The 26229-nt window shown below is 43.8% G+C and overlaps 1 protein-coding gene across 1 annotated transcript; it reads right to left on the bottom strand.

The window, feature by feature from the left end:
• Positions 1-4961: 4961 nt before the first annotated feature.
• Positions 4962-20386, bottom strand: LOC121575318 (transcription factor 20). The gene is made up of 6 exons (XM_041888358.2): positions 20176-20386; positions 16094-18729; positions 15703-15796; positions 6717-6766; positions 6213-6286; positions 4962-5880 (listed from the first exon to the last, which is right to left on the bottom strand). The coding sequence occupies exons 2-5, from the start codon at positions 18722-18724 to the stop codon at positions 6239-6241; spliced, it is 2823 nt and encodes a 940-aa protein (XP_041744292.2). The 5' UTR covers positions 18725-18729; positions 20176-20386; the 3' UTR covers positions 4962-5880; positions 6213-6238.
• Between the last annotated feature and the right edge of the window lie 5843 nt (positions 20387-26229).

Here is a 26229-nt window from a genome sequence, read left to right as displayed (position 1 = left end):
TGAGGGAAAGGTTTAACCAGTAGACTGTGAGGGAAAGGTTTAACCAGTAGACTGTAAGGGAAATAATAATATCAGAAGCCAAAAACAAAACACAAACAACTCGTATCTTTAGAAGAATTGGAGCCCTGAGATTTAGACATGGAAACAACATTACAAACCAAACACATTTTACAACCATGGAAATAATAGTCCAAAAGCCATATTTGGTACAATGCATCCGTTTGATTAAAAACAGCAGTGGCAATATGGAACAACACCAGAGTGGCTGGCGCTCATTTAGCTCAGTATTTGATAAAAATCAGTTTCACTGCAGCACATAGAAAAACATAGATTTTTTTTTCCAAAGATTGCACGATATAACGAGACGTGTTGCTAGGCGGAAGAGGTTTTGATGTGTAGCTAGCTACGCTCCAATAGCTCTCTGAAACTCACTTTGATGATAGAGGTAGCAATACAAGGTTATAACATTTACAGAAAATATAAATAGATACTGTTGAAGTAATATGGCTACAGGTTCATCTGCCTCACCTAAAGCCCATTCTGGTGGGAAGCTGCTTAAGACACACCAAGTGCTAACAGTCAGTATCTGGATAACATGTGTGAAATGCTTGATCATGTATGTGATATCAATAGAGGTATACTTTCTGGGGGATTTAAATATTGACTGGCTTTCATCAGTCTGCCCACTCAAGAGAAAGCTTCAAACTGTAACCAGTGCCTGCAACCTGGTTCAGGTTATCAGTCAACCTACCAGGGTGGTTACAAACAGTACAGGAATTAAATCATCAACATGTATTGATAATATCTTTACTAATGCTGCAGAGATTTGTTTGAAAGCAGTATCCAAATCCATTGGATGTAGTGATCACAATATAGTAGCCATGTCTAGGAAAACCAAAGTTCCAAAGGCTGGGCCTAATATTGTGTATAAGAGGTCATACAATAAGTTTTGTAGTGATTCCTATGTTGTTGATGTAAAGAATATGTTGGTCCGTGGTGTGTAATGAGGAGCAAACCGACACTGCACTTGACACATTTATGAAATTGCTTATTCCAGTTACTAATAAGCATGCACCCATTAAGAAAATGACTGTAAAAACTGTTACATCCCTATGGATTGATGAGGAATTGAAAAATGGTATGGTTGCGAGGGATGAGGCAAAAAGAATGGCAAATAAGTCTGGCTGCACAACCGATTGGCAAACGTATTGCAAATTGAGAAATCATGTGTCTAAACTGAATAAAAAGAAGGAACACTATGAAACAAAGATAAGACATAAAGAATGATAGTAAAAAACTTTGGAGCACCTTAAATGAAATTTTGGGAAAAAAGGCAAACTCAGCTCCATCATTCATTGAATCAGATGGCTCATTCATCACAAAACCAACTGATATTGCCAACTACTTTAATAATTTTTTCATTGGCAAGATTAGCAAACTTAGGCATGACATGCCAGCAACAATTGCTGACACTACACATCCATGTATATCTGACAAAATTATGAAAGACAAGCATTGTAATTTTGAATTCCATAAAGTGAGTGTGGAAGAGGTGAACAAATTATTGTTGTCTATTAACAATGACAAGCCACCGGGGTTTGACAACTTGGATGGAAAATTGCTGAGGATAATAGCGGACGATATTGCCACTCCTATTTGCCTATCTCCAGGGCAGCTGTCTAGGCCCCTTGCTTTTTTCCATCTTTACTAATGACATGCCACTGGCTTTGAGTAAAGCCAGTGTGTCTATGTATGCGGATGACTCAACACTATACACGTCAGCTACTACAGCGACTGAAATGACTGCAACACTTAACAAAGAGTTGCAGTTAGTTTTGGAATGGGTGGCAAGGAATAAGTTAGTCCTGAATATTTCCAAAACTAAAAGCATTGTATTTGGGTCAAATCATTCATTAAACCTCAACTAAATATCGTAATGAATAATGTGGAAATTGAGGTGACTAAACTGCTTGGAGTAACCCTGGATTGTAGACTGTCATGGTCAAAGCATATTGATACAACAGTAGCTAAGATGGGGAGAAGTATGTCCATAATTAAGGGCTGCTCTGCCTTCTTAACAACACTATCAACAAGGCAGATCTTACAGGCCCTAGTTTTGTCACACCTGGACTACTGTTCGGTAGTGTGGTCAGGTGCCACAAAGAGGGACTTGGGAAAATTGCAGTTGGCTCAGAACAGGGCAGCACGGCTGGCCCTTAAAAGTACACAGAGAGCTAACATTGATGACATGCATGTCAGTCTCTCCTGGCTCAGAGTGGAAGAGAGATTGACTTCATCACCGCTTGTGTTTATGAGAGGCATTGACATGTTGAATGCACCAAGCTGTCTGTTTGAACTACTGGCACACAGTTCGGACACCCATGCATACGCCACAAGACATGCCACCAGAGGTCTCTTCACAGTCCCCAAATCCAGAACGGACTATGGGAGGCGTACAGTACTACATAGAGCCATGACTACATGGAACTCTATTCCACATCAGGTAACTGATGCAAGATTTTTAAAAACAGGTAAAAATACACCTTGTGGAACAGTGGGGACTGTGAAGAGACACACACAGGCACACATACATATAGACACTCACTCTACACATGGATGTTGTATTGTAAATATGTGATAGTGGAGTAGTGGCCTGAGGGAACACACTAAATGTATTGGGTAAAGTGTTATAACTAACACTCTGTCTAATGTTATAACTGCCTTAAATGTTGCAAGACCCCAGGAAGAGTAGCAGCTAATGGGGATCCTTAATAAATACACATACAAATAGCCATACCACTTAGAACGAATGCACAATACATTGCTTTATTCTAGGCGCTATACTAGTGTGGATAGTGGAACAGACACACACGCGTGAATCTCCTGCTGTGTGAGGAATCCTCTCTCAGGGAGCGGTCTGCTGTAAAAATTCACCATCACTGCTGTTCTGGCTCCCTGTACAGACTGACTGACTTCACTGAACTCAGACAGCACCACAATGCCCCTACTGCCACTATGGACACACAGAGACGACAACCACCAGACAGCACCAACCGACAGCACCAACCTACAGCAACCAGCCACAGTGACATCTCCTAAATGTACAGTCTATCAAACCTGCTGCTTAGATCTACGTCTGCAGCAGGAGAAGCGTGGTAGCTGTCCTGGTTAGTTGTATTGATGTAACAGACCACAACGTCCTGGTTAGTTGTATTGATGTAACAGACCACAACGTCCTGGTTAGTTGTGTTGATGTAACAGACCACAACGTCCTGGTTAGTTGTATTGATGTAAAAGACCACAACGTCCTGGTTAGTTGTGTTGATGTAACAGACCACAACGTCCTGGTTAGTTGTATTGATGTAAACAGACCACAACGTCCTGGTTAGTTGTATTGATGTAACAGACCACAACGTCCTGGTTAGTTGTATTGATGTAACAGACCACAACGTCCTGGTTAGTTGTATTGATGTAACAGACCACAACGTCCTGGTTAGTTGTATTGATGTAACAGACCACAACGTCCTGGTTAGTTGTGTTGATGTAACAGACCACAACGTCCTGGTTAGTTGTATTGATGTAACAGACCACAACGTCCTGGTTAGTTGTATTGATGTAACAGACCACAACGTCCTGGTTAGTTGTATTGATGTAAAAGACCACAACGTCCTGGTTAGTTGTATTGATGTAACAGACCACAACGTCCTGGTTAGTTGTATTGATGTAACAGACCACAACGTCCTGGTTAGTTGTATTGATGTAACAGACCACAACGTCCTGGTTAGTTGTGTTGATGTAACAGACCACAACGTCCTGGTTAGTTGTGTTGATGTAACAGACCACAACGTCCTGGTTAGTTGTGTTGATGTAACAGACCACAACGTCCTGGTTAGTTGTATTGATGTAACAGACCACAACGTCCTGGTTAGTTGTATTGATGTAACAGACCACAACGTCCTGGTTAGTTGTGTTGATGTAACAGACCACAACGTCCTGGTTAGTTGTATTGATGTAACAGACCACAACGTCCTGGTTAGTTGTATTGATGTAACAGACCACAACGTCCTGGTTAGTTGTATTGATGTAACAGAAGACAACGTCCTGGTTTCCATCGATCATGCTTGAGATGTTTCTACAACTTGATTGGAGTCCACCTGTGGTAAATTAAATTGATTGGACATGATTTGGAAAGGCACACACCGGTCTATATAAGGTCCCACAGTTGACAGTGCATGTCAGAGCAAAAACCAAGCCATGCAGTTTGTAGAGCTCCGAGAAAGGATTGTGTCGAGGCACAGATCTGGGGAAGGGTACCAAAAAATGTCTGCAGCATTGAAGGTCCCCAAGAACACAGTGGCCTCCATCATTCTTAAATGGAAGAAGTTTGGAACCACCAAGACTCTTCCTAGAGCTGGCCGCCCAGCCAAACTGAGAAATCAGGGGAGAAGGGCCTTGGTCAGGGAGGTGACCAAGAACCTGATGGTCACTCTGACAGAGCTCCAGAGTTCCTCTGTGGAGATGGGAGAACCTAGCAGAAGGACAACCATCTCTGCAGCACTCCACCAATCAGGGATTATGGTAGAGTGGCCAGACGGTAGCCACTCTTCAGTAAAAGGCACATGACAGCCCGCTTGGAGTTTGCCAAAAGGCACCTAAAGGACTCTCAGACCATGAGAAACAAGATTCTCTGGTCTGATGAAACCAAGATTGAACTCTTTGGCCTGAATGCCAAGCATCACGTCTGGAGGAAACCTGGCACCATCCCTACAGTGAAGCATGGTGGTAGCAGCATCATGCTGTGGGGAAATGTAAATTTGATATTTCAGTTTATTTTTAATACATTTGCAAAAATGTATAAAAACCTGTTTTTGCTTTGTCATTATGGGTATTGTGTGTAGGTTGATGATCCCTCTTTAGAGGAAGTACATTCACAAAATGAATATACGATACACATAAAACAGTTCCCTCAACAATTATTTATATCACTGTCAAATGACAAAACAAAGTGCAAGTAAAATCAGTTGAAAAGCACGCCTCTTCTCACCCTCAGAACTAAAATCAGATGAATCTGGCATTATTTTCATCACATGAGAATAAACCTGTCAATTTAGCAAAGTATGGTCTTCATGAATAGATATCACAGGTACCTGTATTGTAATCAGATATGGTTCTGTCGATAAACTTGTGGTCGATCTGAATACTAGACCATTCTGCACTGCTGCTATACGACCACCAGTTCCTCTACCAAGTGGAGTCTTCATCATCAGGGTTCTTACTCATAACTTAAGACGCATACGAAACACACCTCCAGGTGAATTGCTAAATAAAAACTAAAGCCACAAGATACCCCAAAAAATAAATAAGCAAAAATATAAATCACATACTTTGAAAGCTTTACAAAATAAAATATCTCCAATTGTTTGATCAACAATTCAATTTTTAAAAAAAGGGAGCGCATCCTTTTTCCTAATAAATAATTACAAAGCGATAGCACGCATTTAGCCATAAGCAACATGAAAACATTTCTCTTCAATCGAATGGTGACGGACATTGGCTTTGGGCCCCGCTCCCAACCTCCTCGGTTCTGTTCAGTCATTGGCCCATTTAGTAGCCACCGTTGCCAGTTAGTCCAGAACCACGAGAAGGACTGAAAGGTAGCAGAACGTTAGGACAGCCTTGGTCTCCTGCTTAGTCTTAGCAGTGCTTTTATGTGGTGGAGATAAGAGGACAGGTAGCCGAGGCGTAGAGAGCCAGTTAAGGTTTGTGGGTGTTTTGCCTTCAGCCCCAGCCCAGCTGTCAATCAATCAGAGGACAGTTAGTGTCGCCACGGTTACCAGGCTCACAGGGGAAACCCCGTGTAACGCCACAGATGAACGACGTCTGGAACAGAAAAAAAAAAAAAACTCATTCAGTATGAAAAATGTATGCACTCACTAACTGTAAGTCGCTCTGGATAAGAGTGTCTGCTAAATGACTAAAATGTAAATGTTTCCAAACAAAGAGATTCTAACATTTAGCACTTTGGATATAAACATAAATGTCCTATTACCATCATTGTGATCAAAGAATGTTAGAATATGTCAAAACATATACAGATGTGTGACGCACGTGCAGATCAGTAATGCTGAAATAAAAGTGGACGACGACCAGAAGAGAGGTGTTGTTGTTGTTGTTGTTGTTGTGTATAAATGTTAAAAAAAACAGCAACTAACCATGTCAAGTCTGTCTTCTGGTTACGTCACCAGTCATCTCTTCTGCTCCTAGAAGGGCCCTGGAATGACTTGTTCTGGGGAGGAACAGACACGCAGTAAATCCCAGTAACACACAGTGAAACCAAACCGGAACAGTGAAAGGAGATCCCAGTGCACTGTGCACTACAATCATCACAGTGGGTGAGTGCTGGAGAAATCCAATCCCAACGTTCACTCTGATTTTTGTGGGACCGTACAGAGCATGCAGTAGAGCTGTGTAGTCAGCGTGAGCATGAAGCAACGCTGAACTGAAGCAAGCCATACCTCATCTCAGCGATGCACAATAAAATCATAAAACGGAGGATTGCTAAAATTGTTGGCTCCGTGACAGCAAACTCTTTCACAAAGACAATCAATGAGACAGTGAGACAGAAAAAACACTGACAGCAACTGAGTGAGTGAATGAGATCAGCTTAGTAAGGATCAAACCTACCAGTCACTTCAATTAAAATCAACCCTCCATACCTTGTGCTTGGTGCATTTCATGGAGAAGTTCTCTTCATTGAGGACACAGTCTGTGGGGAGAAGAATGACTGGTTAAATGAAGACAGTCGGTGATTCATCAGACAGCAAAACGGCAGCTGAACCAGCCTCCACACATACCAACAGATAGAGGCTACAACACAGAACAGCTATTTACACATACACAGGGCACGCCCGTGGAGCTGGGATGGCATTACCGTTTTACAACCACAGTACTAGTGTTATAATATGGGGGGGTGGGGGGGGTTAGTGTTAGGACACAGACAAACACACTATCCAAGATACACTTCCACACGCCATCCCCCAGGTGGCAGCAACTGGGTCTAGTTGCTGAGCCAGGGCATGATAAGCACGTCCGGTGCTGCCAATCAGGGCCAGTCAGTGTCCCAGCTGGCAAGCCGTGGGGCTGCTGGTTGGGTTTGGTGGCCCTGGGGCCTTTCCTTGGGTTTTGAATCTTTAGGTTCGGCACGCCTTTGGTATTTTTCCACCTTTTTGTACATATTTATTTTTCGTCACCATCTGAACAAATAATCCACTTGGACTGGCCGACCTAGAGGTCAAGAGAGACAGAGCTGGCCCTGGACCAAGGTAAGGTTGCCCTCTCCCTGGGCACATGCACATTCAACACCTGGTCGCATAAGCTGATTTCACACAAATGCACACATTCATTCAGGTTACAGACCATGTAACTAGGACTAAGACCTCTAGACATAATGAGTCAGGTTACAGACCATGTAACTAGGACTAAGACCCCTAGACATAATGAGTCAGGTTACAGACCATGTAACTAGGACTAAGACCCCTAGACATAATGAGTCAGGTTACAGACCATGTAACTAGGACTAAGACCTCTAGACATAATGAGTCAGGTTACAGACCATGTAACTAGGACTAAGACCCCTAGACATAATGAGTCAGGTTACAGACCATGTAACTAGGACTAAGACCCCTAGACATAATGAGTCAGGTTACAGACCAGGTAACTAGGACTAAGACCCCTAGACATAATGAGTCAGGTTACAGACCATGTAACTAGGACTAAGACCCCTAGACATAATGAGTCAGGTTACAGACCATGTAACTAGGACTAAGACCCCCTAGACATAATGAGTCAGGTTACAGACCATGTAACTAGGACTAGGACCCCTAGACATAATGAGTCAGGTTACAGACCATGTAACTAGGACTAAGACCCCTAGACATAATGAGTCAGGTTACAGACCATGTAACTAGGACTAAGACCCTAGACATAATGAGTCAGGTTACAGACCATGTAACTAGGACTAAGACCCCTAGACATAATGAGTCAGGTTACAGACCATGTAACTAGGACTAAGACCCCTAGACATAATGAGTCAGGTTACAGACCATGTAACTAGGACTAAGGCCCCTAGACATAATGAGTCAGGTTACAGACCAGGTAACCAGGACTAAGACCCCTAGACATAATGAGTCAGGTTACAGACCATGTAACTAGGACTAAGACCCCTAGACATAATGAGTCAGGTTACAGACCATGTAACCAGGACTAAGACCTCTAGACATAATGAGTCAGGTTACAGACCATGTAACTAGGACTAAGACCCCTAGACATAATGAGTCAGGTTACAGACCATGTAGCCAGGCCTAAGACCCCTAGACATAATGAGTCAGGTTACAGACCATGTAACCAGGACTAAGACCCCTAGACGTAATGAGTCAGGTTACAGACCATGTAACTAGGACTAAGACCCCTAGACATAATGAGTCAGGTTACAGACCATGTAACTAGGCCTAAGACCCCCTAGACATAATGAGTCAGGTTACAGACCATGTAACTAGGACTAAGACCCCTAGACATAATGAGTCAGGTTACAGACCATGTAACTAGGACTAAGACCCCTAGACATAATGAGTCAGGTTACAGACCATGTAACTAGGACTAAGACCCCTAGACATAATGAGTCAGGTTACAGACCATGTAACTAGGACTAAGACCCCCTAGACATAACGAGTCAGGTTACAGACCATGTAACTAGGACTAAGACCTCTAGACATAACGAGTCAGGTTACAGACCATGTAACTAGGACTAAGACCTCTAGACATAATGAGTCAGGTTACAGACCATGTAACTAGGACTAAGACCCCTAGACATAATGAGTCAGGTTACAGACCATGTAACTAGGACTAAGACCCCTAGACATAATGAGTCAGGTTACAGACCATGTAACTAGGACTAAGACCCCCTAGACATAATGAGTCAGGTTACAGACCATGTAACTAGGACTAAGACCCCTAGACATAATGAGTCAGGTTACAGACCATGTAACCAGGACTAAGACCCCTAGACATAATGAGTCAGGTTACAGACCATGTAACTAGGACTAAGACCCCTAGACATAATGAGTCAGGTTACAGACCATGTAACTAGGACTAAGACCCCTAGACATAATGAGTCAGGTTACAGACCATGTAACTAGGACTAAGACCCCTAGACATAATGAGTCAGGTTACAGACCATGTAACTAGGACTAAGACCCTAGACATAATGAGTCAGGTTACAGACCATGTAACTAGGACTAAGACCCCCTAGACATAATGAGTCAGGTTACAGACCATGTAACTAGGACTAAGACCCCTAGACATAATGAGTCAGGTTACAGACCATGTAACTAGGACTAAGACCCCTAGACATAATGAGTCAGGTTACAGACCATGTAACTAGGACTAAGACCCCCTAGACATAATGAGTCAGGTTACAGACCATGTAACTAGGACTAAGACCCCTAGACATAATGAGTCAGGTTACAGACCATGTAACTAGGACTAAGACCCCTAGACATAATGAGTCAGGTTACAGACCATGTAACTAGGACTAAGACCCCTAGACATAATGAGTCAGGTTACAGACCATGTAACTAGGACTAAGACCCCTAGACATAATGAGTCAGGTTACAGACCATGTAACTAGGACTAAGACCCCTAGACATAATGAGTCAGGTTACAGACCATGTAACTAGGACTAAGACCCCTAGACATAATGAGTCAGGTTACAGACCATGTAACTAGGACTAAGACCCCTAGACGTAATGAGTCAGGTTACAGACCATGTAACTAGGACTAAGACCCCTAGACATAATGAGTCAGGTTACAGACCATGTAACTAGGACTAAGACCCCTAGACATAATGAGTCAGGTTACAGACCATGTAACTAGGACTAAGACCCCTAGACATAATGAGTCAGGTTACAGACCATGTAACTAGGACTAAGACCCCCTAGACATAATGAGTCAGGTTACAGACCATGTAACTAGGACTAAGACCCCCTAGACATAATGAGTCAGGTTACAGACCATGTAACTAGGACTAAGACCCCCTAGACATAATGAGTCAGGTTACAGACCATGTAACTAGGACTAAGACCCCTAGACATAATGAGTCAGGTTACAGACCATGTAACTAGGACTAAGACCCCTAGACATAATGAGTCAGGTTACAGACCATGTAACTAGGACTAAGACCCCTAGACATAATGAGTCAGGTTACAGACCATGTAACTAGGACTAAGACCCTAGACATAATGAGTCAGGTTACAGACCATGTAACTAGGACTAAGACCCCCTAGACATAATGAGTCAGGTTACAGACCATGTAACTAGGACTAAGACCCCTAGACATAATGAGTCAGGTTACAGACCATGTAACTAGGACTAAGACCCCTAGACATAATGAGTCAGGTTACAGACCATGTAACTAGGACTAAGACCCCCTAGACATAATGAGTCAGGTTACAGACCATGTAACTAGGACTAAGACCCCTAGACATAATGAGTCAGGTTACAGACCATGTAACCAGGACTAAGACCCTAGACATAATGAGTCAGGTTACAGACCATGTAACTAGGACTAAGACCCCTAGACATAATGAGTCAGGTTACAGACCATGTAACTAGGACTAAGACCCCTAGACATAATGAGTCAGGTTACAGACCATGTAACTAGGACTAAGACCCCTAGACATAATGAGTCAGGTTACAGACCATGTAACTAGGACTAAGACCCCCTAGACATAATGAGTCAGGTTACAGACCATGTAACTAGGACTAAGACCCCTAGACATAATGAGTCAGGTTACAGACCATGTAACTAGGACTAAGACCCCCTAGACATAATGAGTCAGGTTACAGACCATGTAACTAGGACTAAGACCCCTAGACATAATGAGTCAGGTTACAGACCATGTAACTAGGACTAAGACCCCTAGACATAATGAGTCAGGTTACAGACCATGTAACCAGGACTAAGACCCCTAGACATAATGAGTCAGGTTACAGACCATGTAACTAGGACTAAGACCCCTAGACATAATGAGTCAGGTTACAGACCATGTAACTAGGACTAAGACCCCTAGACATAATGAGTCAGGTTACAGACCATGTAACTAGGACTAAGACCCCTAGACATAATGAGTCAGGTTACAGACCATGTAACTAGGACTAAGACCCCTAGACATAATGAGTCAGGTTACAGACCATGTAACTAGGACTAAGACCCCTAGACATAATGAGTCAGGTTACAGACCATGTAACTAGGACTAAGACCCCTAGACATAATGAGTCAGGTTACAGACCATGTAACTAGGACTAAGACCCCCTAGACATAATGAGTCAGGTTACAGACCATGTAACTAGGACTAAGACCCCTAGACATAATGAGTCAGGTTACAGACCATGTAACTAGGCCTAAGACCCCCTAGACATAATGAGTCAGGTTACAGACCATGTAACTAGGACTAAGACCCCCTAGACATAACGAGTCAGGTTACAGACCATGTAACCAGGACTAAGACCCCCTAGACATAATGAGTCAGGTTACAGACCATGTAACTAGGACTAAGACCCCTAGACATAATGAGTCAGGTTACAGACCATGTAACCAGGACTAAGACCCCTAGACATAATGAGTCAGGTTACAGACCATGTAACTAGGACTAAGACCCCCTAGACATAATGAGTCAGGTTACAGACCATGTAACTAGGACTAAGACCCCTAGACATAATGAGTCAGGTTACAGACCATGTAACTAGGACTAAGACCCCTAGACATAATGAGTCAGGTTACAGACCATGTAACTAGGACTAAGACCCCTAGACATAATGAGTCAGGTTACAGACCATGTAACTAGGACTAAGACCCCTAGACATAATGAGTCAGGTTACAGACCATGTAACTAGGACTAAGACCCCTAGACATAATGAGTCAGGTTACAGACCATGTAACTAGGACTAAGACCCCCTAGACGTAATGAGTCAGGTTACAGACCATGTAACTAGGACTAAGACCCCTAGACATAATGAGTCAGGTTACAGACCATGTAACTAGGACTAAGACCCCTAGACATAATGAGTCAGGTTACAGACCATGTAACTAGGACTAAGACCCCCTAGACGTAATGAGTCAGGTTACAGACCATGTAACTAGGACTAAGACCCCTAGACGTAATGAGTCAGGTTACAGACCATGTAACTAGGACTAAGACCCCTAGACATAATGAGTCAGGTTCCAGACCATGTAACTAGGACTAAGACCCCCTAGACATAATGAGTCAGGTTACAGACCATGTAACTAGGACTAAGACCCCCTAGACATAATGAGTCAGGTTACAGACCATGTAACTAGGACTAAGACCCCTAGACATAATGAGTCAGGTTACAGACCATGTAACTAGGACTAAGACCCCTAGACATAATGAGTCAGGTTACAGACCATGTAACTAGGACTAAGACCCCTAGACATAATGAGTCAGGTTACAGACCATGTAACTAGGACTAAGACCCCCTAGACATAATGAGTCAGGTTACAGACCATGTAACTAGGACTAAGACCCCTAGACATAATGAGTCAGGTTACAGACCATGTAACTAGGACTAAGACCCCCTAGACATAATGAGTCAGTTTACAGACCATGTAACCAGGACTAAGACCCCTAGACATAATGAGTCAGGTTACAGACCATGTAACTAGGACTAAGACCCCTAGACATAATGAGTCAGGTTACAGACCATGTAACCAGGACTAAGACCCCTAGACATAATGAGTCAGGTTACAGACCATGTAACTAGGACTAAGACCCCTAGACATAATGAGTCAGGTTACAGACCATGTAACTAGGACTAAGACCCCTAGACATAATGAGTCAGGTTACAGACCATGTAACTAGGACTAAGACCCCTAGACGTAATGAGTCAGGTTACAGACCATGTAACTAGGCCTAAGACCCCCTAGACATAATGAGTCAGGTTACAGACCATGTAACTAGTACTAAGACCCCCTAGACATATTGAGTCAGGTTACAGACCATGTAACTAGGACTAAGACCCCCTAGACATAATGAGTCAGGTTACAGACCATGTAACCAGGACTAAGACCCCTAGACGTAATGAGTCAGGTTACAGACCATGTAACTAGGACTAAGACCCCTAGACATAATGAGTCAGGTTACAGACCATGTAACTAGGACTAAGACCCCTAGACGTAATGAGTCAGGTTACAGACCATGTAACTAGGACTAAGACCCCTAGACATAATGAGTCAGGTTCCAGACCATGTAACTAGGACTAAGACCCCTAGACATAATGAGTCAGGTTACAGACCATGTAACTAGGACTAAGACCCCTAGACAGAAGGAGTCAGGTTACAGACCATGTAACTAGGACTAAGACCCCTAGACATAATGAGTCAGGTTACAGACCATGTAACTAGGACTAAGACCCCTAGACATAATGAGTCAGGTTACAGACCATGTAACCAGGACTAAGACCCCTAGACATAATGAGTCAGGTTCCAGACCATGTAACTAGGACTAAGACCCCTAGACATAATGAGTCAGGTTACAGACCATGTAACTAGGCCTAAGACCCCTAGACATAATGAGTCAGGTTACAGACCATGTAACTAGGCCTAAGACCCCTAGACATAATGAGTCAGGTTACAGACCATGTAACTAGGACTAGGACCCCCTAGACATAATGAGTCAGGTTACAGACCATGTAACTAGGCCTAAGACCCCTAGACATAATGAGTCAGGTTACAGACCATGTAACTAGGACTAAGACCCCTAGACATAATGAGTCAGGTTACAGACCATGTAACCAGGCCTAAGACCCCCTAGACATAATGAGTGCAGCAAAATGAGTAGGCTAGTTATTGGTTTCATAACACTAAACCCACCTAACCAGACAGAGTCTGTTCTAATAAGATGTAAAGCAACATTATGATAAATCACGTCTCAGAACTGACTACGAACAACATTCATCAGTCACTGAGGTGGCTCAAACTTCTAGACTGATTGCAACCAGGTCCCATCTGAAAGTCTTGGCACGCGACAGACTGCAGTCACAGGCCCTCTCCTTAACACTTCAGCTCCACTAGAAGTGGTGCATTGCTTTGCCCTCAGCGTCATGTCATTGTGATGTTGTTTTGAGAGCAGAGAGGAAGAGGAGAGGAAGAGGAGCAGAGAGGAATAGGCGTAGAGAGGAAGAAGAGAGGAAGAGGAGAGAGGAAGAGGAGAGGAGCAGAGGGGGAGAGGAGCAGAGGGGAAGAGGATAGAAGATGAGGGGGGAAGAGGAGAGGAGAAGAGGAGCAGAGAGGAAGAGGAGAAGAGGAGCAGAGAGGAAGAGGAGAAGAGGAGCAGAGAGGAAGAGGAGAGGAGCAGAGAGGAAGAGGAGAGGGGGAAGAGGACAGGAGAAGAAGAGAAGAGCAGAGGAGAGGAGAGGAAAAGAGAAGAGGAGAGGGGAAGGGGAGAGGGGAAGAGGAGGAGAGGAGAAGAAGAGGAGAGGAGGGAAGAGGAGAGGAAGAGGAGAGAAGAGGAAGAGGAGAGAAGAGGAGGGGAAGAGGAGGGGGAGAGGAGAGAAGAGGAAGAGGAGAGGGGAAGAGAGGAAGAGGAGAGGGGGAAGAGGACAGGAGAAGAAGAGAGGGGAAGAGGAGAGGGGAAGAGGAGAGAAGGGGAAGAGGAGAGAAGGGGAAGAGGAGAGAAGAGAAGAAGAGGAGAGGGGAAGAGGAGAGAAGAGAATATTTATTATGGCATTTGCTCTGCACCCAATCCTACAGCTGTACAGCAAATCAGCAATCTGTTCTCTGGCTCACCCGACCTTTGTTGATTGACAGTTTGCTGGTCCAATCAGAGTTCAGAGTGTGCGTTTCACTAGCCAATCTGTTGCACTTTTTATTGCAAAGGCGACGCTGCGGCTACTGCCTCTTGCTGCGTGGAGAGTAATCCACAGAGGCTCCAAGTCCAGAGTCTTGAGGCTCCAAGTCAAGTCTCAAATTATTTTATTTTCTATCAAGTCGAGTCTCAAGTCAAATTTGTGAGACAAGGAGACTCACCTGATTGTCCCCATCCCCTGCTGAGACCGAGGAGGACACTCACCTGATGGTCCCAGCAGGGGATAAGGACAGAGGAAGAGACTCACCTGATGGTCCCAGCAGGGGATAAGGACAGAGGAGGAGACTCACCTGATGGTCACAGCAGGGGATAAGGACAGAGGAAGAGACTCACCTGATGGTCCCAGCAGGGGATAAGGACAGAGGAAGAGACTCACCTGATGGTCCCAGCAGGGGATAAGGACAGAGGAGGAGACTCACCTGATGGTCACAGCAGGGGATAAGGACAGAGGAAGAGACTCACCTGATGGTCACAGCAGGGGATAAGGACAGAGGAAGAGACTCACCTGATGGTCCCAGCAGGGGATAAGGACCGAGGAGGAGACTCACCTGATGGTCCCAGCAGGGGATAAGGACAGAGGAGGAGACTCACCTGATGGTCCCAGCAGGGGATAAGGACCGAGGAGGAGACTCACCTGATGGTCCCAGCAGGGGATAAGGACAGAGGAAGAGACTCACCTGATGGTCCCAGCAGGGGATAAGGACAGAGGAGGAGACTCACCTGATGGTGCCAGCAGGGGATAAGGACCGAGGAAGAGACTCACCTGACTGTAGAGAACACCTGTAGTGATACTTGTTGGGGCATCCTTTGAAGAAGCAGCCCAAAGTGGCACCTGGGTTATGGCAGCGAGAACACGTCTGAAAACAGGAAATACAATCAATTGGTTTTGGCTTGTGTTACGGGCCAAGACCAAAGAACAGCTGCTATTTATTATTATTTTTATAAAAAAAATAAAAAAAATAATTAGTATTTTGCATTGCTAAACAGAGTTCTAACACTATTACATACTACCTAAATGTTAAATAGTAAACAGGTTACAACAGCAGACATAGTCCCCCATGGGAGATCGCTATATGTTCACCCCAATCGTAAATCAATAAAGACCAACAAACACAGAGATACATCCGTTTCTATCCTGCAGGATTTACTCTTACCGTCTCCTGAGCCACCTTGACCGCCTCTTCAAGGCCGTAGACCCTCCCCTTCACCAGGAACACACCTGCAGACCAGATGCTGCAGTCCTCGTGGAGCCAGTACTCAAACTGGTCCAGAGGCACCACAGGGGGGATGTACCAGTCATCCACTGCAGCCCCGGCCTCAGATGTAACCCCAGGCCCAGCCTCAGTCCTGGCCCTCTTAGCTCGAGGGCTGCCTGAGGGGTCACTGTCACTGGTCCACCTCCCCAGCCGGCCCTCCTGGTTCAGCCGGGGGCCAGGTTTGTGGGGCCAGGGGACCCCCGGGGGCCGAGCACACTTTCTGCCCTGGCCTCTCACGCTGCAGGAGGAGTCAGAGTCACTGAAATCCTCCTCCTCTTCGAGGCCTGCTTTGCTAGCTGGGGCTTTAGTGCTGGGTCTGTATCCCTCAGGGTAGTAGGGCCCGTGGAGGTCCCCCAGGTCCATGGCGTTAGCCGAGCCTCCACAAAGGCAGCAGACCAGGGAGCTGTGGTACTGGCTGTGGGTGGAGATGCGGCCCAGGTGGAGGCAGGAGGTGGAGGGTACAGCCCCTGGGATGAAACCCCCGGATCCTGAGCCTCCAGCCTGCTGTTGCCCCTGGCCCTTCTGCCTGGGCTTCTCCTCCTCTGGGTAGTTGATGACAGCACAGTTGGCGGGGGAGGTGGAGGAAGGCTTACGCTCCACGTGGATGAACGGAGAGAAGGTTTCCACCCTCACGTCCCTCTTCTCCTCCTTGTAGTTGATGTATTTTAGTTTGATCTCAGGCTCCTGAGGGGAGAACATAGAAGACTGATCCAGTCTGGGTTTCTTCCGTTTCTTCTTGGGAGCAGGGGCCTTCCTTGATTTGGCTGTGGGAGAAGCTGGTTCACTGCTTGCGGTCTTAGCTTTATGCTTCCCGGGTTTCTTTGGAGATGCTTTAAGTGACGGTGATACAGTCAGTACATCCATCTCAGAGGAGGGCTCTGGACCTGACTCTCTGTGTTCCATCTCCTTCTCTGAATCATTGTCTGGAGCAAAGGGCAGGCTGGAGGTTATGGGAAATGTGCTGTGGTTGTTTGGGTATTTTGGAAAACGGGTGTGTTCAGAATCTGAGGTAGACTCTTTGCAGCTGTCTGTGTTCATGTAAATGCTATCCATACGACCTGTCGGTGAGGCTACCGCTGCCTTTACTTTAGCCTCTCCCTCTGCGCTAGATGCTGCTTTATTCTGGCCCTTCTTCACTACAGACAAGGTCTGTTTGTTAGGACTAACACCGGCTTTAGATGGACTGCTCTGGGTCAGGGGATTTGTCTGAGGATGGGCCTTTGAGGTCTTGGGCTTCTTAGTGGATCCTTTATACCAGTTAGGGTTTATGTTCATCACTATGGCCTCTAACCTGGTTCCCCTGCCAGAGCGAGGGGCGAGTTGTTTCCTCTCAGAAGTCCTCTGCTCTGCCTTCACATTACCATTCAGGTGAGTAGCAGCCGTCTGCCTGGGCTTCTTTTCTAAAAACTCTGGCACAGCGCTCTCGTCTTCTGTCAAGTCGACAATAGGCTCCGGAGCTGCCTTGGGTTTACGTCCTGGCTCCTGGTAGTCCTCGCTGTAATCTAACCTTGGTGTATTATCCCCATTAGACCTTGTCCCCTGTACTGCAGACAGCCCAGGCCCTCCTCTCTCCAGCTCATCCCAGCGGGTATCAGACGTCTCGTCTGCTAAAGAATTCTCAGCGCAGGGTGAGCAGGAGGCCTGAGGCAGAATGAAACCGTCCTCTACGTCATGCAGTGAGACAGAGGGAGAGACCGGGTCCTCCAGAGGGCTGATATACTCCCTATTTGGAGAACACAGGTCCCTGGGACTCCTGCTGTCCTGCATCAGGACTGGCTCCTCTGTTCTAGAGATGAGAAAAAGAAGTTCTGAAGCCCTCCTCTGTCCCTCCTCCATGTCTGTAGTGAGAGACTCTGGGGAGGAATCGACACAGATGGCAGAGTTGGACCAGCTGCTACTACCCTGGTCGTTCTGCAATCCTTCGTTGTCTGTGTCCTGAGAAAGAGTGCGTTCCATTGAACTCCCTCTCTGTTGAGGCTTGTATTTCTCCACTCCTCCGTTACTTGCAACTCGATCGCCATTGATTTCATGAGACTGCTGTATCAGACAAACTCTTGGGACATTCTCACCCACCACCTGGGCTGGAGGGATAGAGTCAAACATTTCAGACCGAGGCGCTAAGGCCAGAGGCCTATCCACCTGCTGCAAGTAGCCATCCATTGTTGAGAACCTGCTGATCGACGGGACGCCGTAGAGAGGGGAATGCTGGGAGAGAGTGTCATGGGTGGAGAAGACATGAGACCGGCTCACATACGAGAGGGTGACTGTAGTGTTGGAGAAGGCATTGTCCGGCTGGATGTGGTCTACTGGTTGAAGCATATGGTCAGTCTCGGGGAAGGAGAGTCCCTTGCTGCTCCCAGAGTTTGGGTACCAGCTGGGAGGTTTGACCACCCGTAGGGCCTCCATGGAGTTGGCTTTCAGGAGGCATTCCTCACCTTTTCTGGTCAGGTCCATCACAGCGGGAAGGCTACGGGTGGAGGAGAGGTCCTGTGGCTGTAAATCATCCGAGTCCCCCAGCGGTTTCTCCATAGCAACTGAAATTGAGCAGAAATACAGGAAGGTTAGATAAATACATGACATTGAAATGATCGAGCTGACCTCAGTGGGAACATGACTGGATATAGGCCAAGATTGGGTTCTATCATCAACACCAAGCACATTGGTGGATTGCAACTTTATCTAGCTAGCTAGCTGCAGAGTACAGACAACAACAAATAGATTTAGCTACCTAAATATCTTCGGTGAAAATCTACTTTCAGAGTGCAACAAGCACTGCACACAAGTCAGAGCTAAAAGCTAAACGTGAACTAACGTTGTTTTCGTTGGCTGTAAGCGTTCACGCAGTTTTCCGTTAGTACCGTTCAAAGTAATGCAGTTGACGTGATATCAGCTAGAATGTTGCAGATTCATTAAGTGGCTGGTTATGCAAATTCGTTTTTTTTTTTAAAAACGCAATTGCAACGATGTAGCGCGTTGGCACTAGCAGCTACAGTACAACCTGACTTCGGAAAAGTGGCCAAAATAATAAAACTGTAAACTGAAAATGCATCAAAATAATTTAGATGGGTTAAGAAAAGATATAGTGACAAAAGTTAGCAAACTGCCTCCGAACCTTTTTTTGTCCTTTTTCCTTCCACAAACAAATACATTTAGCTAGCTACATTTCTGTTTAGCTAACTTTCCGTAACCTGGAATGACAGCTGACAGTCCCATGCTAGCTGCTACTAGCTAGTTAAATGTTTTGTCGTCAGTCAAATGGGTTATGACTAGGGAGTAGAGCTACGACCAGAAGTGACTTTTTCCGTAACAGGTTAGGAGAATTAACATGGAAGGTTAGGAGATTTAAATTAAGGTTGGGGAAAAGGGTTAGGATTTAACTAAAACGCTCTCCTAACCTGTTACCAAAAGTCACTTCCGGTCGTAGGTGTACTCCCTCAAGTCCAGCTACGACCAGTCAAATGTGAAGGATGATTCGTGCCACAACAAGAAGAGCTACAGTACCTCGCTAGTTATCAGATTAACCTAGTTGTGTAAACAGGATACGTGTTATGGTTTGGTTAGTTCATGTAACCAGTTCACGAAGAACTAAACTAAACTGGCTAGGTAGTTAGCCGCTTACCACAAAACAATGTCGCATTCCATTCCCTTATAAAAGTTGCACCTTATCAAATACTCTTCTAAACTGACCAGTTAATCTGTAGCTGATATGGTAACGTCCTTTTATTGGGAAATAATGGTGGATGGCTGGTGGTTATAATAATGTAATCATTTAATATTTGCTGGTTTTTGCCATTCAGTGTTGGGGATCGATTTCCCGCAAACCACGGAGGGGTGGAGTGATGCATTTATTGGATGAAGCTAGCTAGCTACCGACTTTGATTTATTCATGGTTTCCTAGCTAGCTTGCTAAGCTAATTTGCTAGGCCCTTCGTATGAAACAAAAGAGCGAGCATACTGCCCTGCCGGAGACTGAAACTTACCCAAACAGGAAGGAGTGGGGGGCTTTACAAACGTCCAATTCAACAGTGAGTCCCACCCAGCATCTTGGTCAAGAGCCAATCTACCTCTTGTACCCTAAAACTCCGAATTAGATGTTTGAAAAACTCCTCATTTGTGTCAGTAAACGGGATAAAAAAAAATCCCTGTACTTTCCTGGACGCGCGTAAACTGCGCAGCATTTCAAGTCAGCGCTTGTCAGCTCTCAGCTGGCGATCACAGTGAAGCATTATGGGAAGTTGGGAAACGACGAAACTTCATAGACAGTCATTGGGACGAAAGCTGGCAGAGTTGCTTTTCATCGGCAGGTTTTCTTGTCATGGTCCTTAATTTATAAGCATACTTTTTTCCCACACATATTATATATGGAATAATCGGGACATATTGTATAAAAATACTTATTTGTTTTTAGAATATTAGCAACGAAATAATATCCTATTGGTGAGCCAACTTGTAAATGCAGAGGGTCTTTTAATTAATTATAAGGAATTCTTATCACTTTACAAGATCCCTGTAACACCTAAATATTTTGCCATTGTTTTAGATGCCATTCCCTCAGGTGTTGCTTTATTATTCAGGAACGTGTCAAGACCTGACCTTCAGAACATACAGTTGAAGTCGGAAGTTTACATACACCTTAGCCAAATACATTTAAACTCAGTTTTTCACAATTCCTGACATTAGATCCTAGTAAAAATTCCCTGTTTTAGGTCAGTTAGGATCACCACTTTATTTTAAGAATGTGAAATGTCAGAATAATAGTACAGATAATTATTTATTTCAGCTTTTATTTATTTCATCACATTCCCAGTGGATCAGAAGTTTACATACACTCAATTAGTATTTGGTAGCATTGCCTTTAAATTGTTTAACTTGGGTCAAATGTTTCGGGTAGCCTTCCACAAGCTTCCCACAATAAGTTGGGTGAATTTTGGCCCATTTCTCCTGACAGAGCTGGTGTAACTGAATCAGGTTTGTAGGCCTCCTTGCTCGCACACGCTTTTTCAGTTCTGCCCACACATTTTCTATAGGATTGAGGTCAGAGCTTTGTGATGGCCACTCCAATACCTTGACTTTGTTGTCCTTAAGCCATTTTGCCACAACTTTGGAAGTATGCTTGGGGTCATTGTCCATTTGGAAGTCCCATTTGCGACCAAGTTTTAACTTCCTGACTGATGTCTTGAGATGTTGCTTCAATATATCCACATAATTGTCCTTCCTCATGATGCCATCTATTTTGTGAAGTGCACCAGTCCCTCCTGTAGCAAAGTACCCCCACAGCATGATGCTGCCACCCCCGTGCTTCACGGTTAGGATGGTGTTCTTTGGCTTGCAAGCATCCCCCTTTTTCCTCCAAACATAACGATGGTCATTATGGCCAAACAGTTCAATTTTTGTTTCATCAGACCAGAGGACATTTCTCAAAAAAGTAAGATCTTTGTCCCCATGTGCAGTTGCAAACCGTAGTCTGGCTTTTTTATGGCGGTTTTGGAGTAGTGGCTTCTTCCTTGCTGAGCGGCCTTTCAGGTTATGTCGATATAGGACTTGTTTTACTGTGGATATAGATACTTTTGTACCTGTTTCCTCCAGCATCTTCACAAGGTCCTTTGCTGTTGTTCTGGGATTGATTTGCACTTTTCGCACCAAAGTACGTTCATCTCTAGGAGACAGAACGCGTCTCCTTCCTGAGCGGTATGACGGCTGCGTGGTCCCATGGTGTTTATACTTGTGTACTATTGTTTGTACAGATGAACGTGGTACCTTCAGGCGTTTGGAAATTGCTCCCAAGGTTGAACCAGACTTGTGGAGGTCTACAAAATGTTTTCTGAGGTCTTGGCTGATTTCTTTTGAATTTCCCATGATGTCAAGCAAAGAGGCACTGAGTTTGAAGGTAGGCCTTTAAATACATCCACAGGTACACCTCCAATTGACTAAAATGATGTCAATTAGCCTATCAGAAGCTTCTAAAGCCATGACATAATTTCTGGAATTTTCAAAGCTGTTTAAAGGCACAGTCAATTTCGTGTATGTAAACTTCTGACCCACTGGAATTATAAGTGAAATAATCTGTCTGTAAACAATTGTTGGGAAAATTACGTGTGTCATGCACAAAGTAGATGTCCTAACCGACTTGCCAAAACTATAGTTTGTTAACAAGAAATTTGTGGAGCGGTTGAAAAAAACGAGTTTTAATGACTCCAACCTAAATGTATGTAAACTTCCGTTTTCAACTGTACCTACGATTATCCCTGTTGACTCATCAGTAGGAAAGATTCGTTTTTCTTTGTGTCCATTCAACAACAATAGAGCTATAGGAGCCTTGTTTCAACAGGATGTTGTATCTATACCTTATGTCATGCCTTATTGGAATGGTTTTATTGATAATATCTGTTGGAAAAAAGTTTGGATGTTGCCACACACAAACCTACTTAATAACAAAATTAAGGAAGTTTCTTTTTAAATTATTCATAAATATTATCCTGCCAACCACTATATGAAGAAGTTAAAAAAAATACTGCTTGGATTCTTTACCAATGATAGAAATAAGTTGAAACAATTGTATATAATTCATTTCATTATTATTTTGGCCAAATTTCATATTCACAAATGTACATTTACATTTTCTTACCTTACAAAAATTAATATAACTATATTTTAAGACATTTAAATACTCTACCAGCAAAAAAGCTGGTAGAATTATATGTGTTTATGTCCCCTAAAGATCCTTGTGTAATGTCATATTATGCCCCCTAGCCCAATTGTCCTTTGTATATTCTTTTAAAATTATATACTTGTGTTCCCCCATGTACTTTTTGTACTGATTTGTTAATAATAAAAAAATAAAAACGGCAGAGTTCAATACATGAATGTTGTATGTCGTTTTACTTGAGTGAGACAACTTGTATGGTGTGAAAATGTTTGCCGTGAGTCATATATTAACAATATATTATAGACATTTCCATTAGTGCTGAGCGATTAGTGCTTTTTGAGGTTGGTTCAGTTCGATTATTAAAACATTATCATGGTTTTCGATTTCGGTTTTGATTATTTGGGTTGAATGCTGTAACACAGAATAAAACAATTAATAAAAGCCCCATGATGGTAGTGACTGCCCATTACTGCTTATCACTTATTAACCATCATTTATTCACATGACTTTCCTTTAATAAAATATTTCAGTTGTTGTGTATTATACATTTGTTTTATTTGATGACTTTATTTAATTCCAAGTCGTCATCTCACAGTGGCTTGTATTCATGGATGCCAAGGGAAGCCAGTCTTCCCCAAAAAATTGACAACAAAGAAAAAAAAAAAAAAAAATGTATCTTTCGTCTCTCTGTGTTTCATACATTTCCTTCAATTCGCAAGAGGCTGAATGTACAGTGTTTCACTGTAGAAAGCATCCAAGAGGCTGAATGTACAGTGTTTCACTGTAGAAAGCATCCGAGCGAGCCAAACAGCGCCCCCTCTGTCTCTTTGTGTGTAGGCCATCTATCTGATGCTGTCTGGTCCAAAAGAGTATGACATTGTTGCCGCCCGTAGCGTTGTATGCAAGGGAGCCAGCGAGCACTTGGCCTCCCTTGATAAAAAAAGTATAAAAGAATTGCCAATGAGCTAAACTGAGTGAGCTCAACTGTGAATGGTAATAGCACACCAAAAAAAATGTGTTGAGGGAAGTGTTGAGGGAAGCCAGTTTGGATTTGGCATCACTCCTATCAATTCACATCTAGAGCATACTTCATTGACAGAAACAACTTGAATTGTTGCATCTATACTGAAAAAAAATATATAAATGCAACCATTTCTAAGATTTTGCTGAGTTACAGTTCATATAAGGAAATCAGTCAATTTAAATAAATAAATTAGGCCCTAATCTATGGATTTCACATGACTGGGCAGGGGCACAGCCTGGGAGGGCCTGGAAGGGTATAGGCCCACCCACTGGGGAGCAAGGCCCAGGCAATCAGAATGAGTTTTAAAAAGGCTTTATTACAGACAGAAATACCCCAAAGCTGACATCAGCAAACCACTCGCCCACACGACGCCATACACGCTGTCTGCCATCTGCCTGGTACAGTTGAAAATGGGATTCATCTGTGAAGAGCACACTTCTCCAGCGTGCCAGTGGCCATCGAAGGTGAGCATTTGCCCACTGAAGTCGATTACGACGCCAAACTGCAGTCAGGTCAAGACCCTGGTGAGGACGACGAGCACGCAGATGAGCTTCCCTGAGACGGTTTGTGTTAACCCACAGTTTCATCAGCTGCCCGGTTGGCTGGTCTCAGACCGTCCCGCGGGTGAAGAAGCCAGATGTGGAGGTCCTGGGCTGGCGTGGTTATACGTGGTCTGGGGAGGTCCTGGGCTGGCGTGGTTATACGTGGTCTGGGGAGGTCCTGGGCTGGCGTGGTTATACGTGGTCTGCGGTTTTGAGGCCGGTTGGACGTACTGCCAAATTCTCTAAAACGATGTTGGAGGTGGCTTATGGTAGAGAAATGAACATTCAATAACCTGGCAACGGCTCTGGTGGACAATCCTGCAGTCAGAATGCCAATTGCACGCTCCATCAAAACTTGAGACATCTGTGGCATTGTGTTGTATGACAAAACTGTAGATTTTAGAGTGACCTTTTATTGTCCCTAACACAAGGTGCACCTGTGTAATGATCATGCTGTTTAATCAGCTTCTTGATATGCCACACCTGTCAGGTGGATGGATTATCTTGACAAAGGATAGAATGTTCACTAACAGGGATGTAAGCAAATTTGTGCACAGAATTTGAGAAGAATAAGCTTTTCATGCATATGGAACATTTCTGGGATCTTTTATTTCAGCTCATGAAACACGGGACCAACACTTTACATTTTATGCGTTTATATTTTTGTTCAGTGTACATATTAAATTACCCTTTGAGGTTTTCATTCAGTTTGACTTACTGTATCTTCAGATCGTCTTTGTGGCAGCCACATTTATTTTTAGACAACCACAAGAGACCAATTAAAAGCCATTATCAAACATCTGCTAACAGAGGTCACATATGACAACACAGAAAAACATTTGATAAACAATGTTAACCTCACCAACAATGGCCTCCAGTCTTCTTATGTCAAGGGCCTACTTGGCAACAGGTCAAAAGAGGTAAGTAGAATAGGTAAGTATATCAATATGAACATACTGTATATTTGCACACAAACACAGACTTATTAGCTAGCATGACAGAGGCTACATAGCTACATTTCAATGGGGATAGCAAACAGCTAGGCTAAACACAAATCTCTATAACAACAAAACAGCTAACCGTTTAGGTAGGCAATCTTTTTGATGTGGTAAAAAGTTATATAAAGGTCTTAACGACATGAAAGTATTCATAAAACATAATGGAAAGTTCAATTTACAGATGGTTCCAGCAATGAAAGACACCATGACAAAGGATGGAAGATGATTACATTCAGGTTTGTCAAAAATAGTAGTTAGCTAACAACCAACTACTTCCTGTTTTGTCTTCTGCGGTTGCGAAAAGTGTAGTCTGGCTGTACATCAAGGAGTGCAAATCTCTACCTGATTACTGGAAACTACTGTTTTCCTACCGAACACTGCAAAACTCTACTTGTGTATCTTGAGTAGTGCATGAACTACACATTCACTACAAGTCTATAGTCACTACTGCACCAATTACGTTTTGTGTAGTAATTCAGTAGTACTTTTTCATGAGGGAAGATGTCTTTGTTTTTAAAAGTATTTTTTTTATTTAGAAAATGTGGAGAAGGTTGTGTAGATCTGTTGGAAAGAAATCCAATTTAATCCCTTTTTAGATGTAATTTTAAGGCAGCAAAAATGTGAAGAATGTGCAAGGGGTGTGTAGACTTTCACTAGACACCGTAAGAGTTCTCTCTGGGCAGCTGAGCAATGAAATAGCAGACAGAAAAAATCTACTTGACTGGGGCCCTTGAGAGAAAAGTGTTGCAGTGTATAATTCGTTTAATCAGTTTGGAAAAAGATTAATACAGTTTAGTAGATTAAAAACACTCAAACTAAAAAGA

The sequence above is a fragment of the Coregonus clupeaformis genome, chromosome 1, assembly GCF_020615455.1.
Source record: "Coregonus clupeaformis isolate EN_2021a chromosome 1, ASM2061545v1, whole genome shotgun sequence".
NCBI classification, from domain to species: domain Eukaryota; kingdom Metazoa; phylum Chordata; class Actinopteri; order Salmoniformes; family Salmonidae; genus Coregonus; species Coregonus clupeaformis.
Note: the sequence above shows the minus strand (reverse complement) of the source record. Positions and strands in the feature narration are given on the sequence as shown.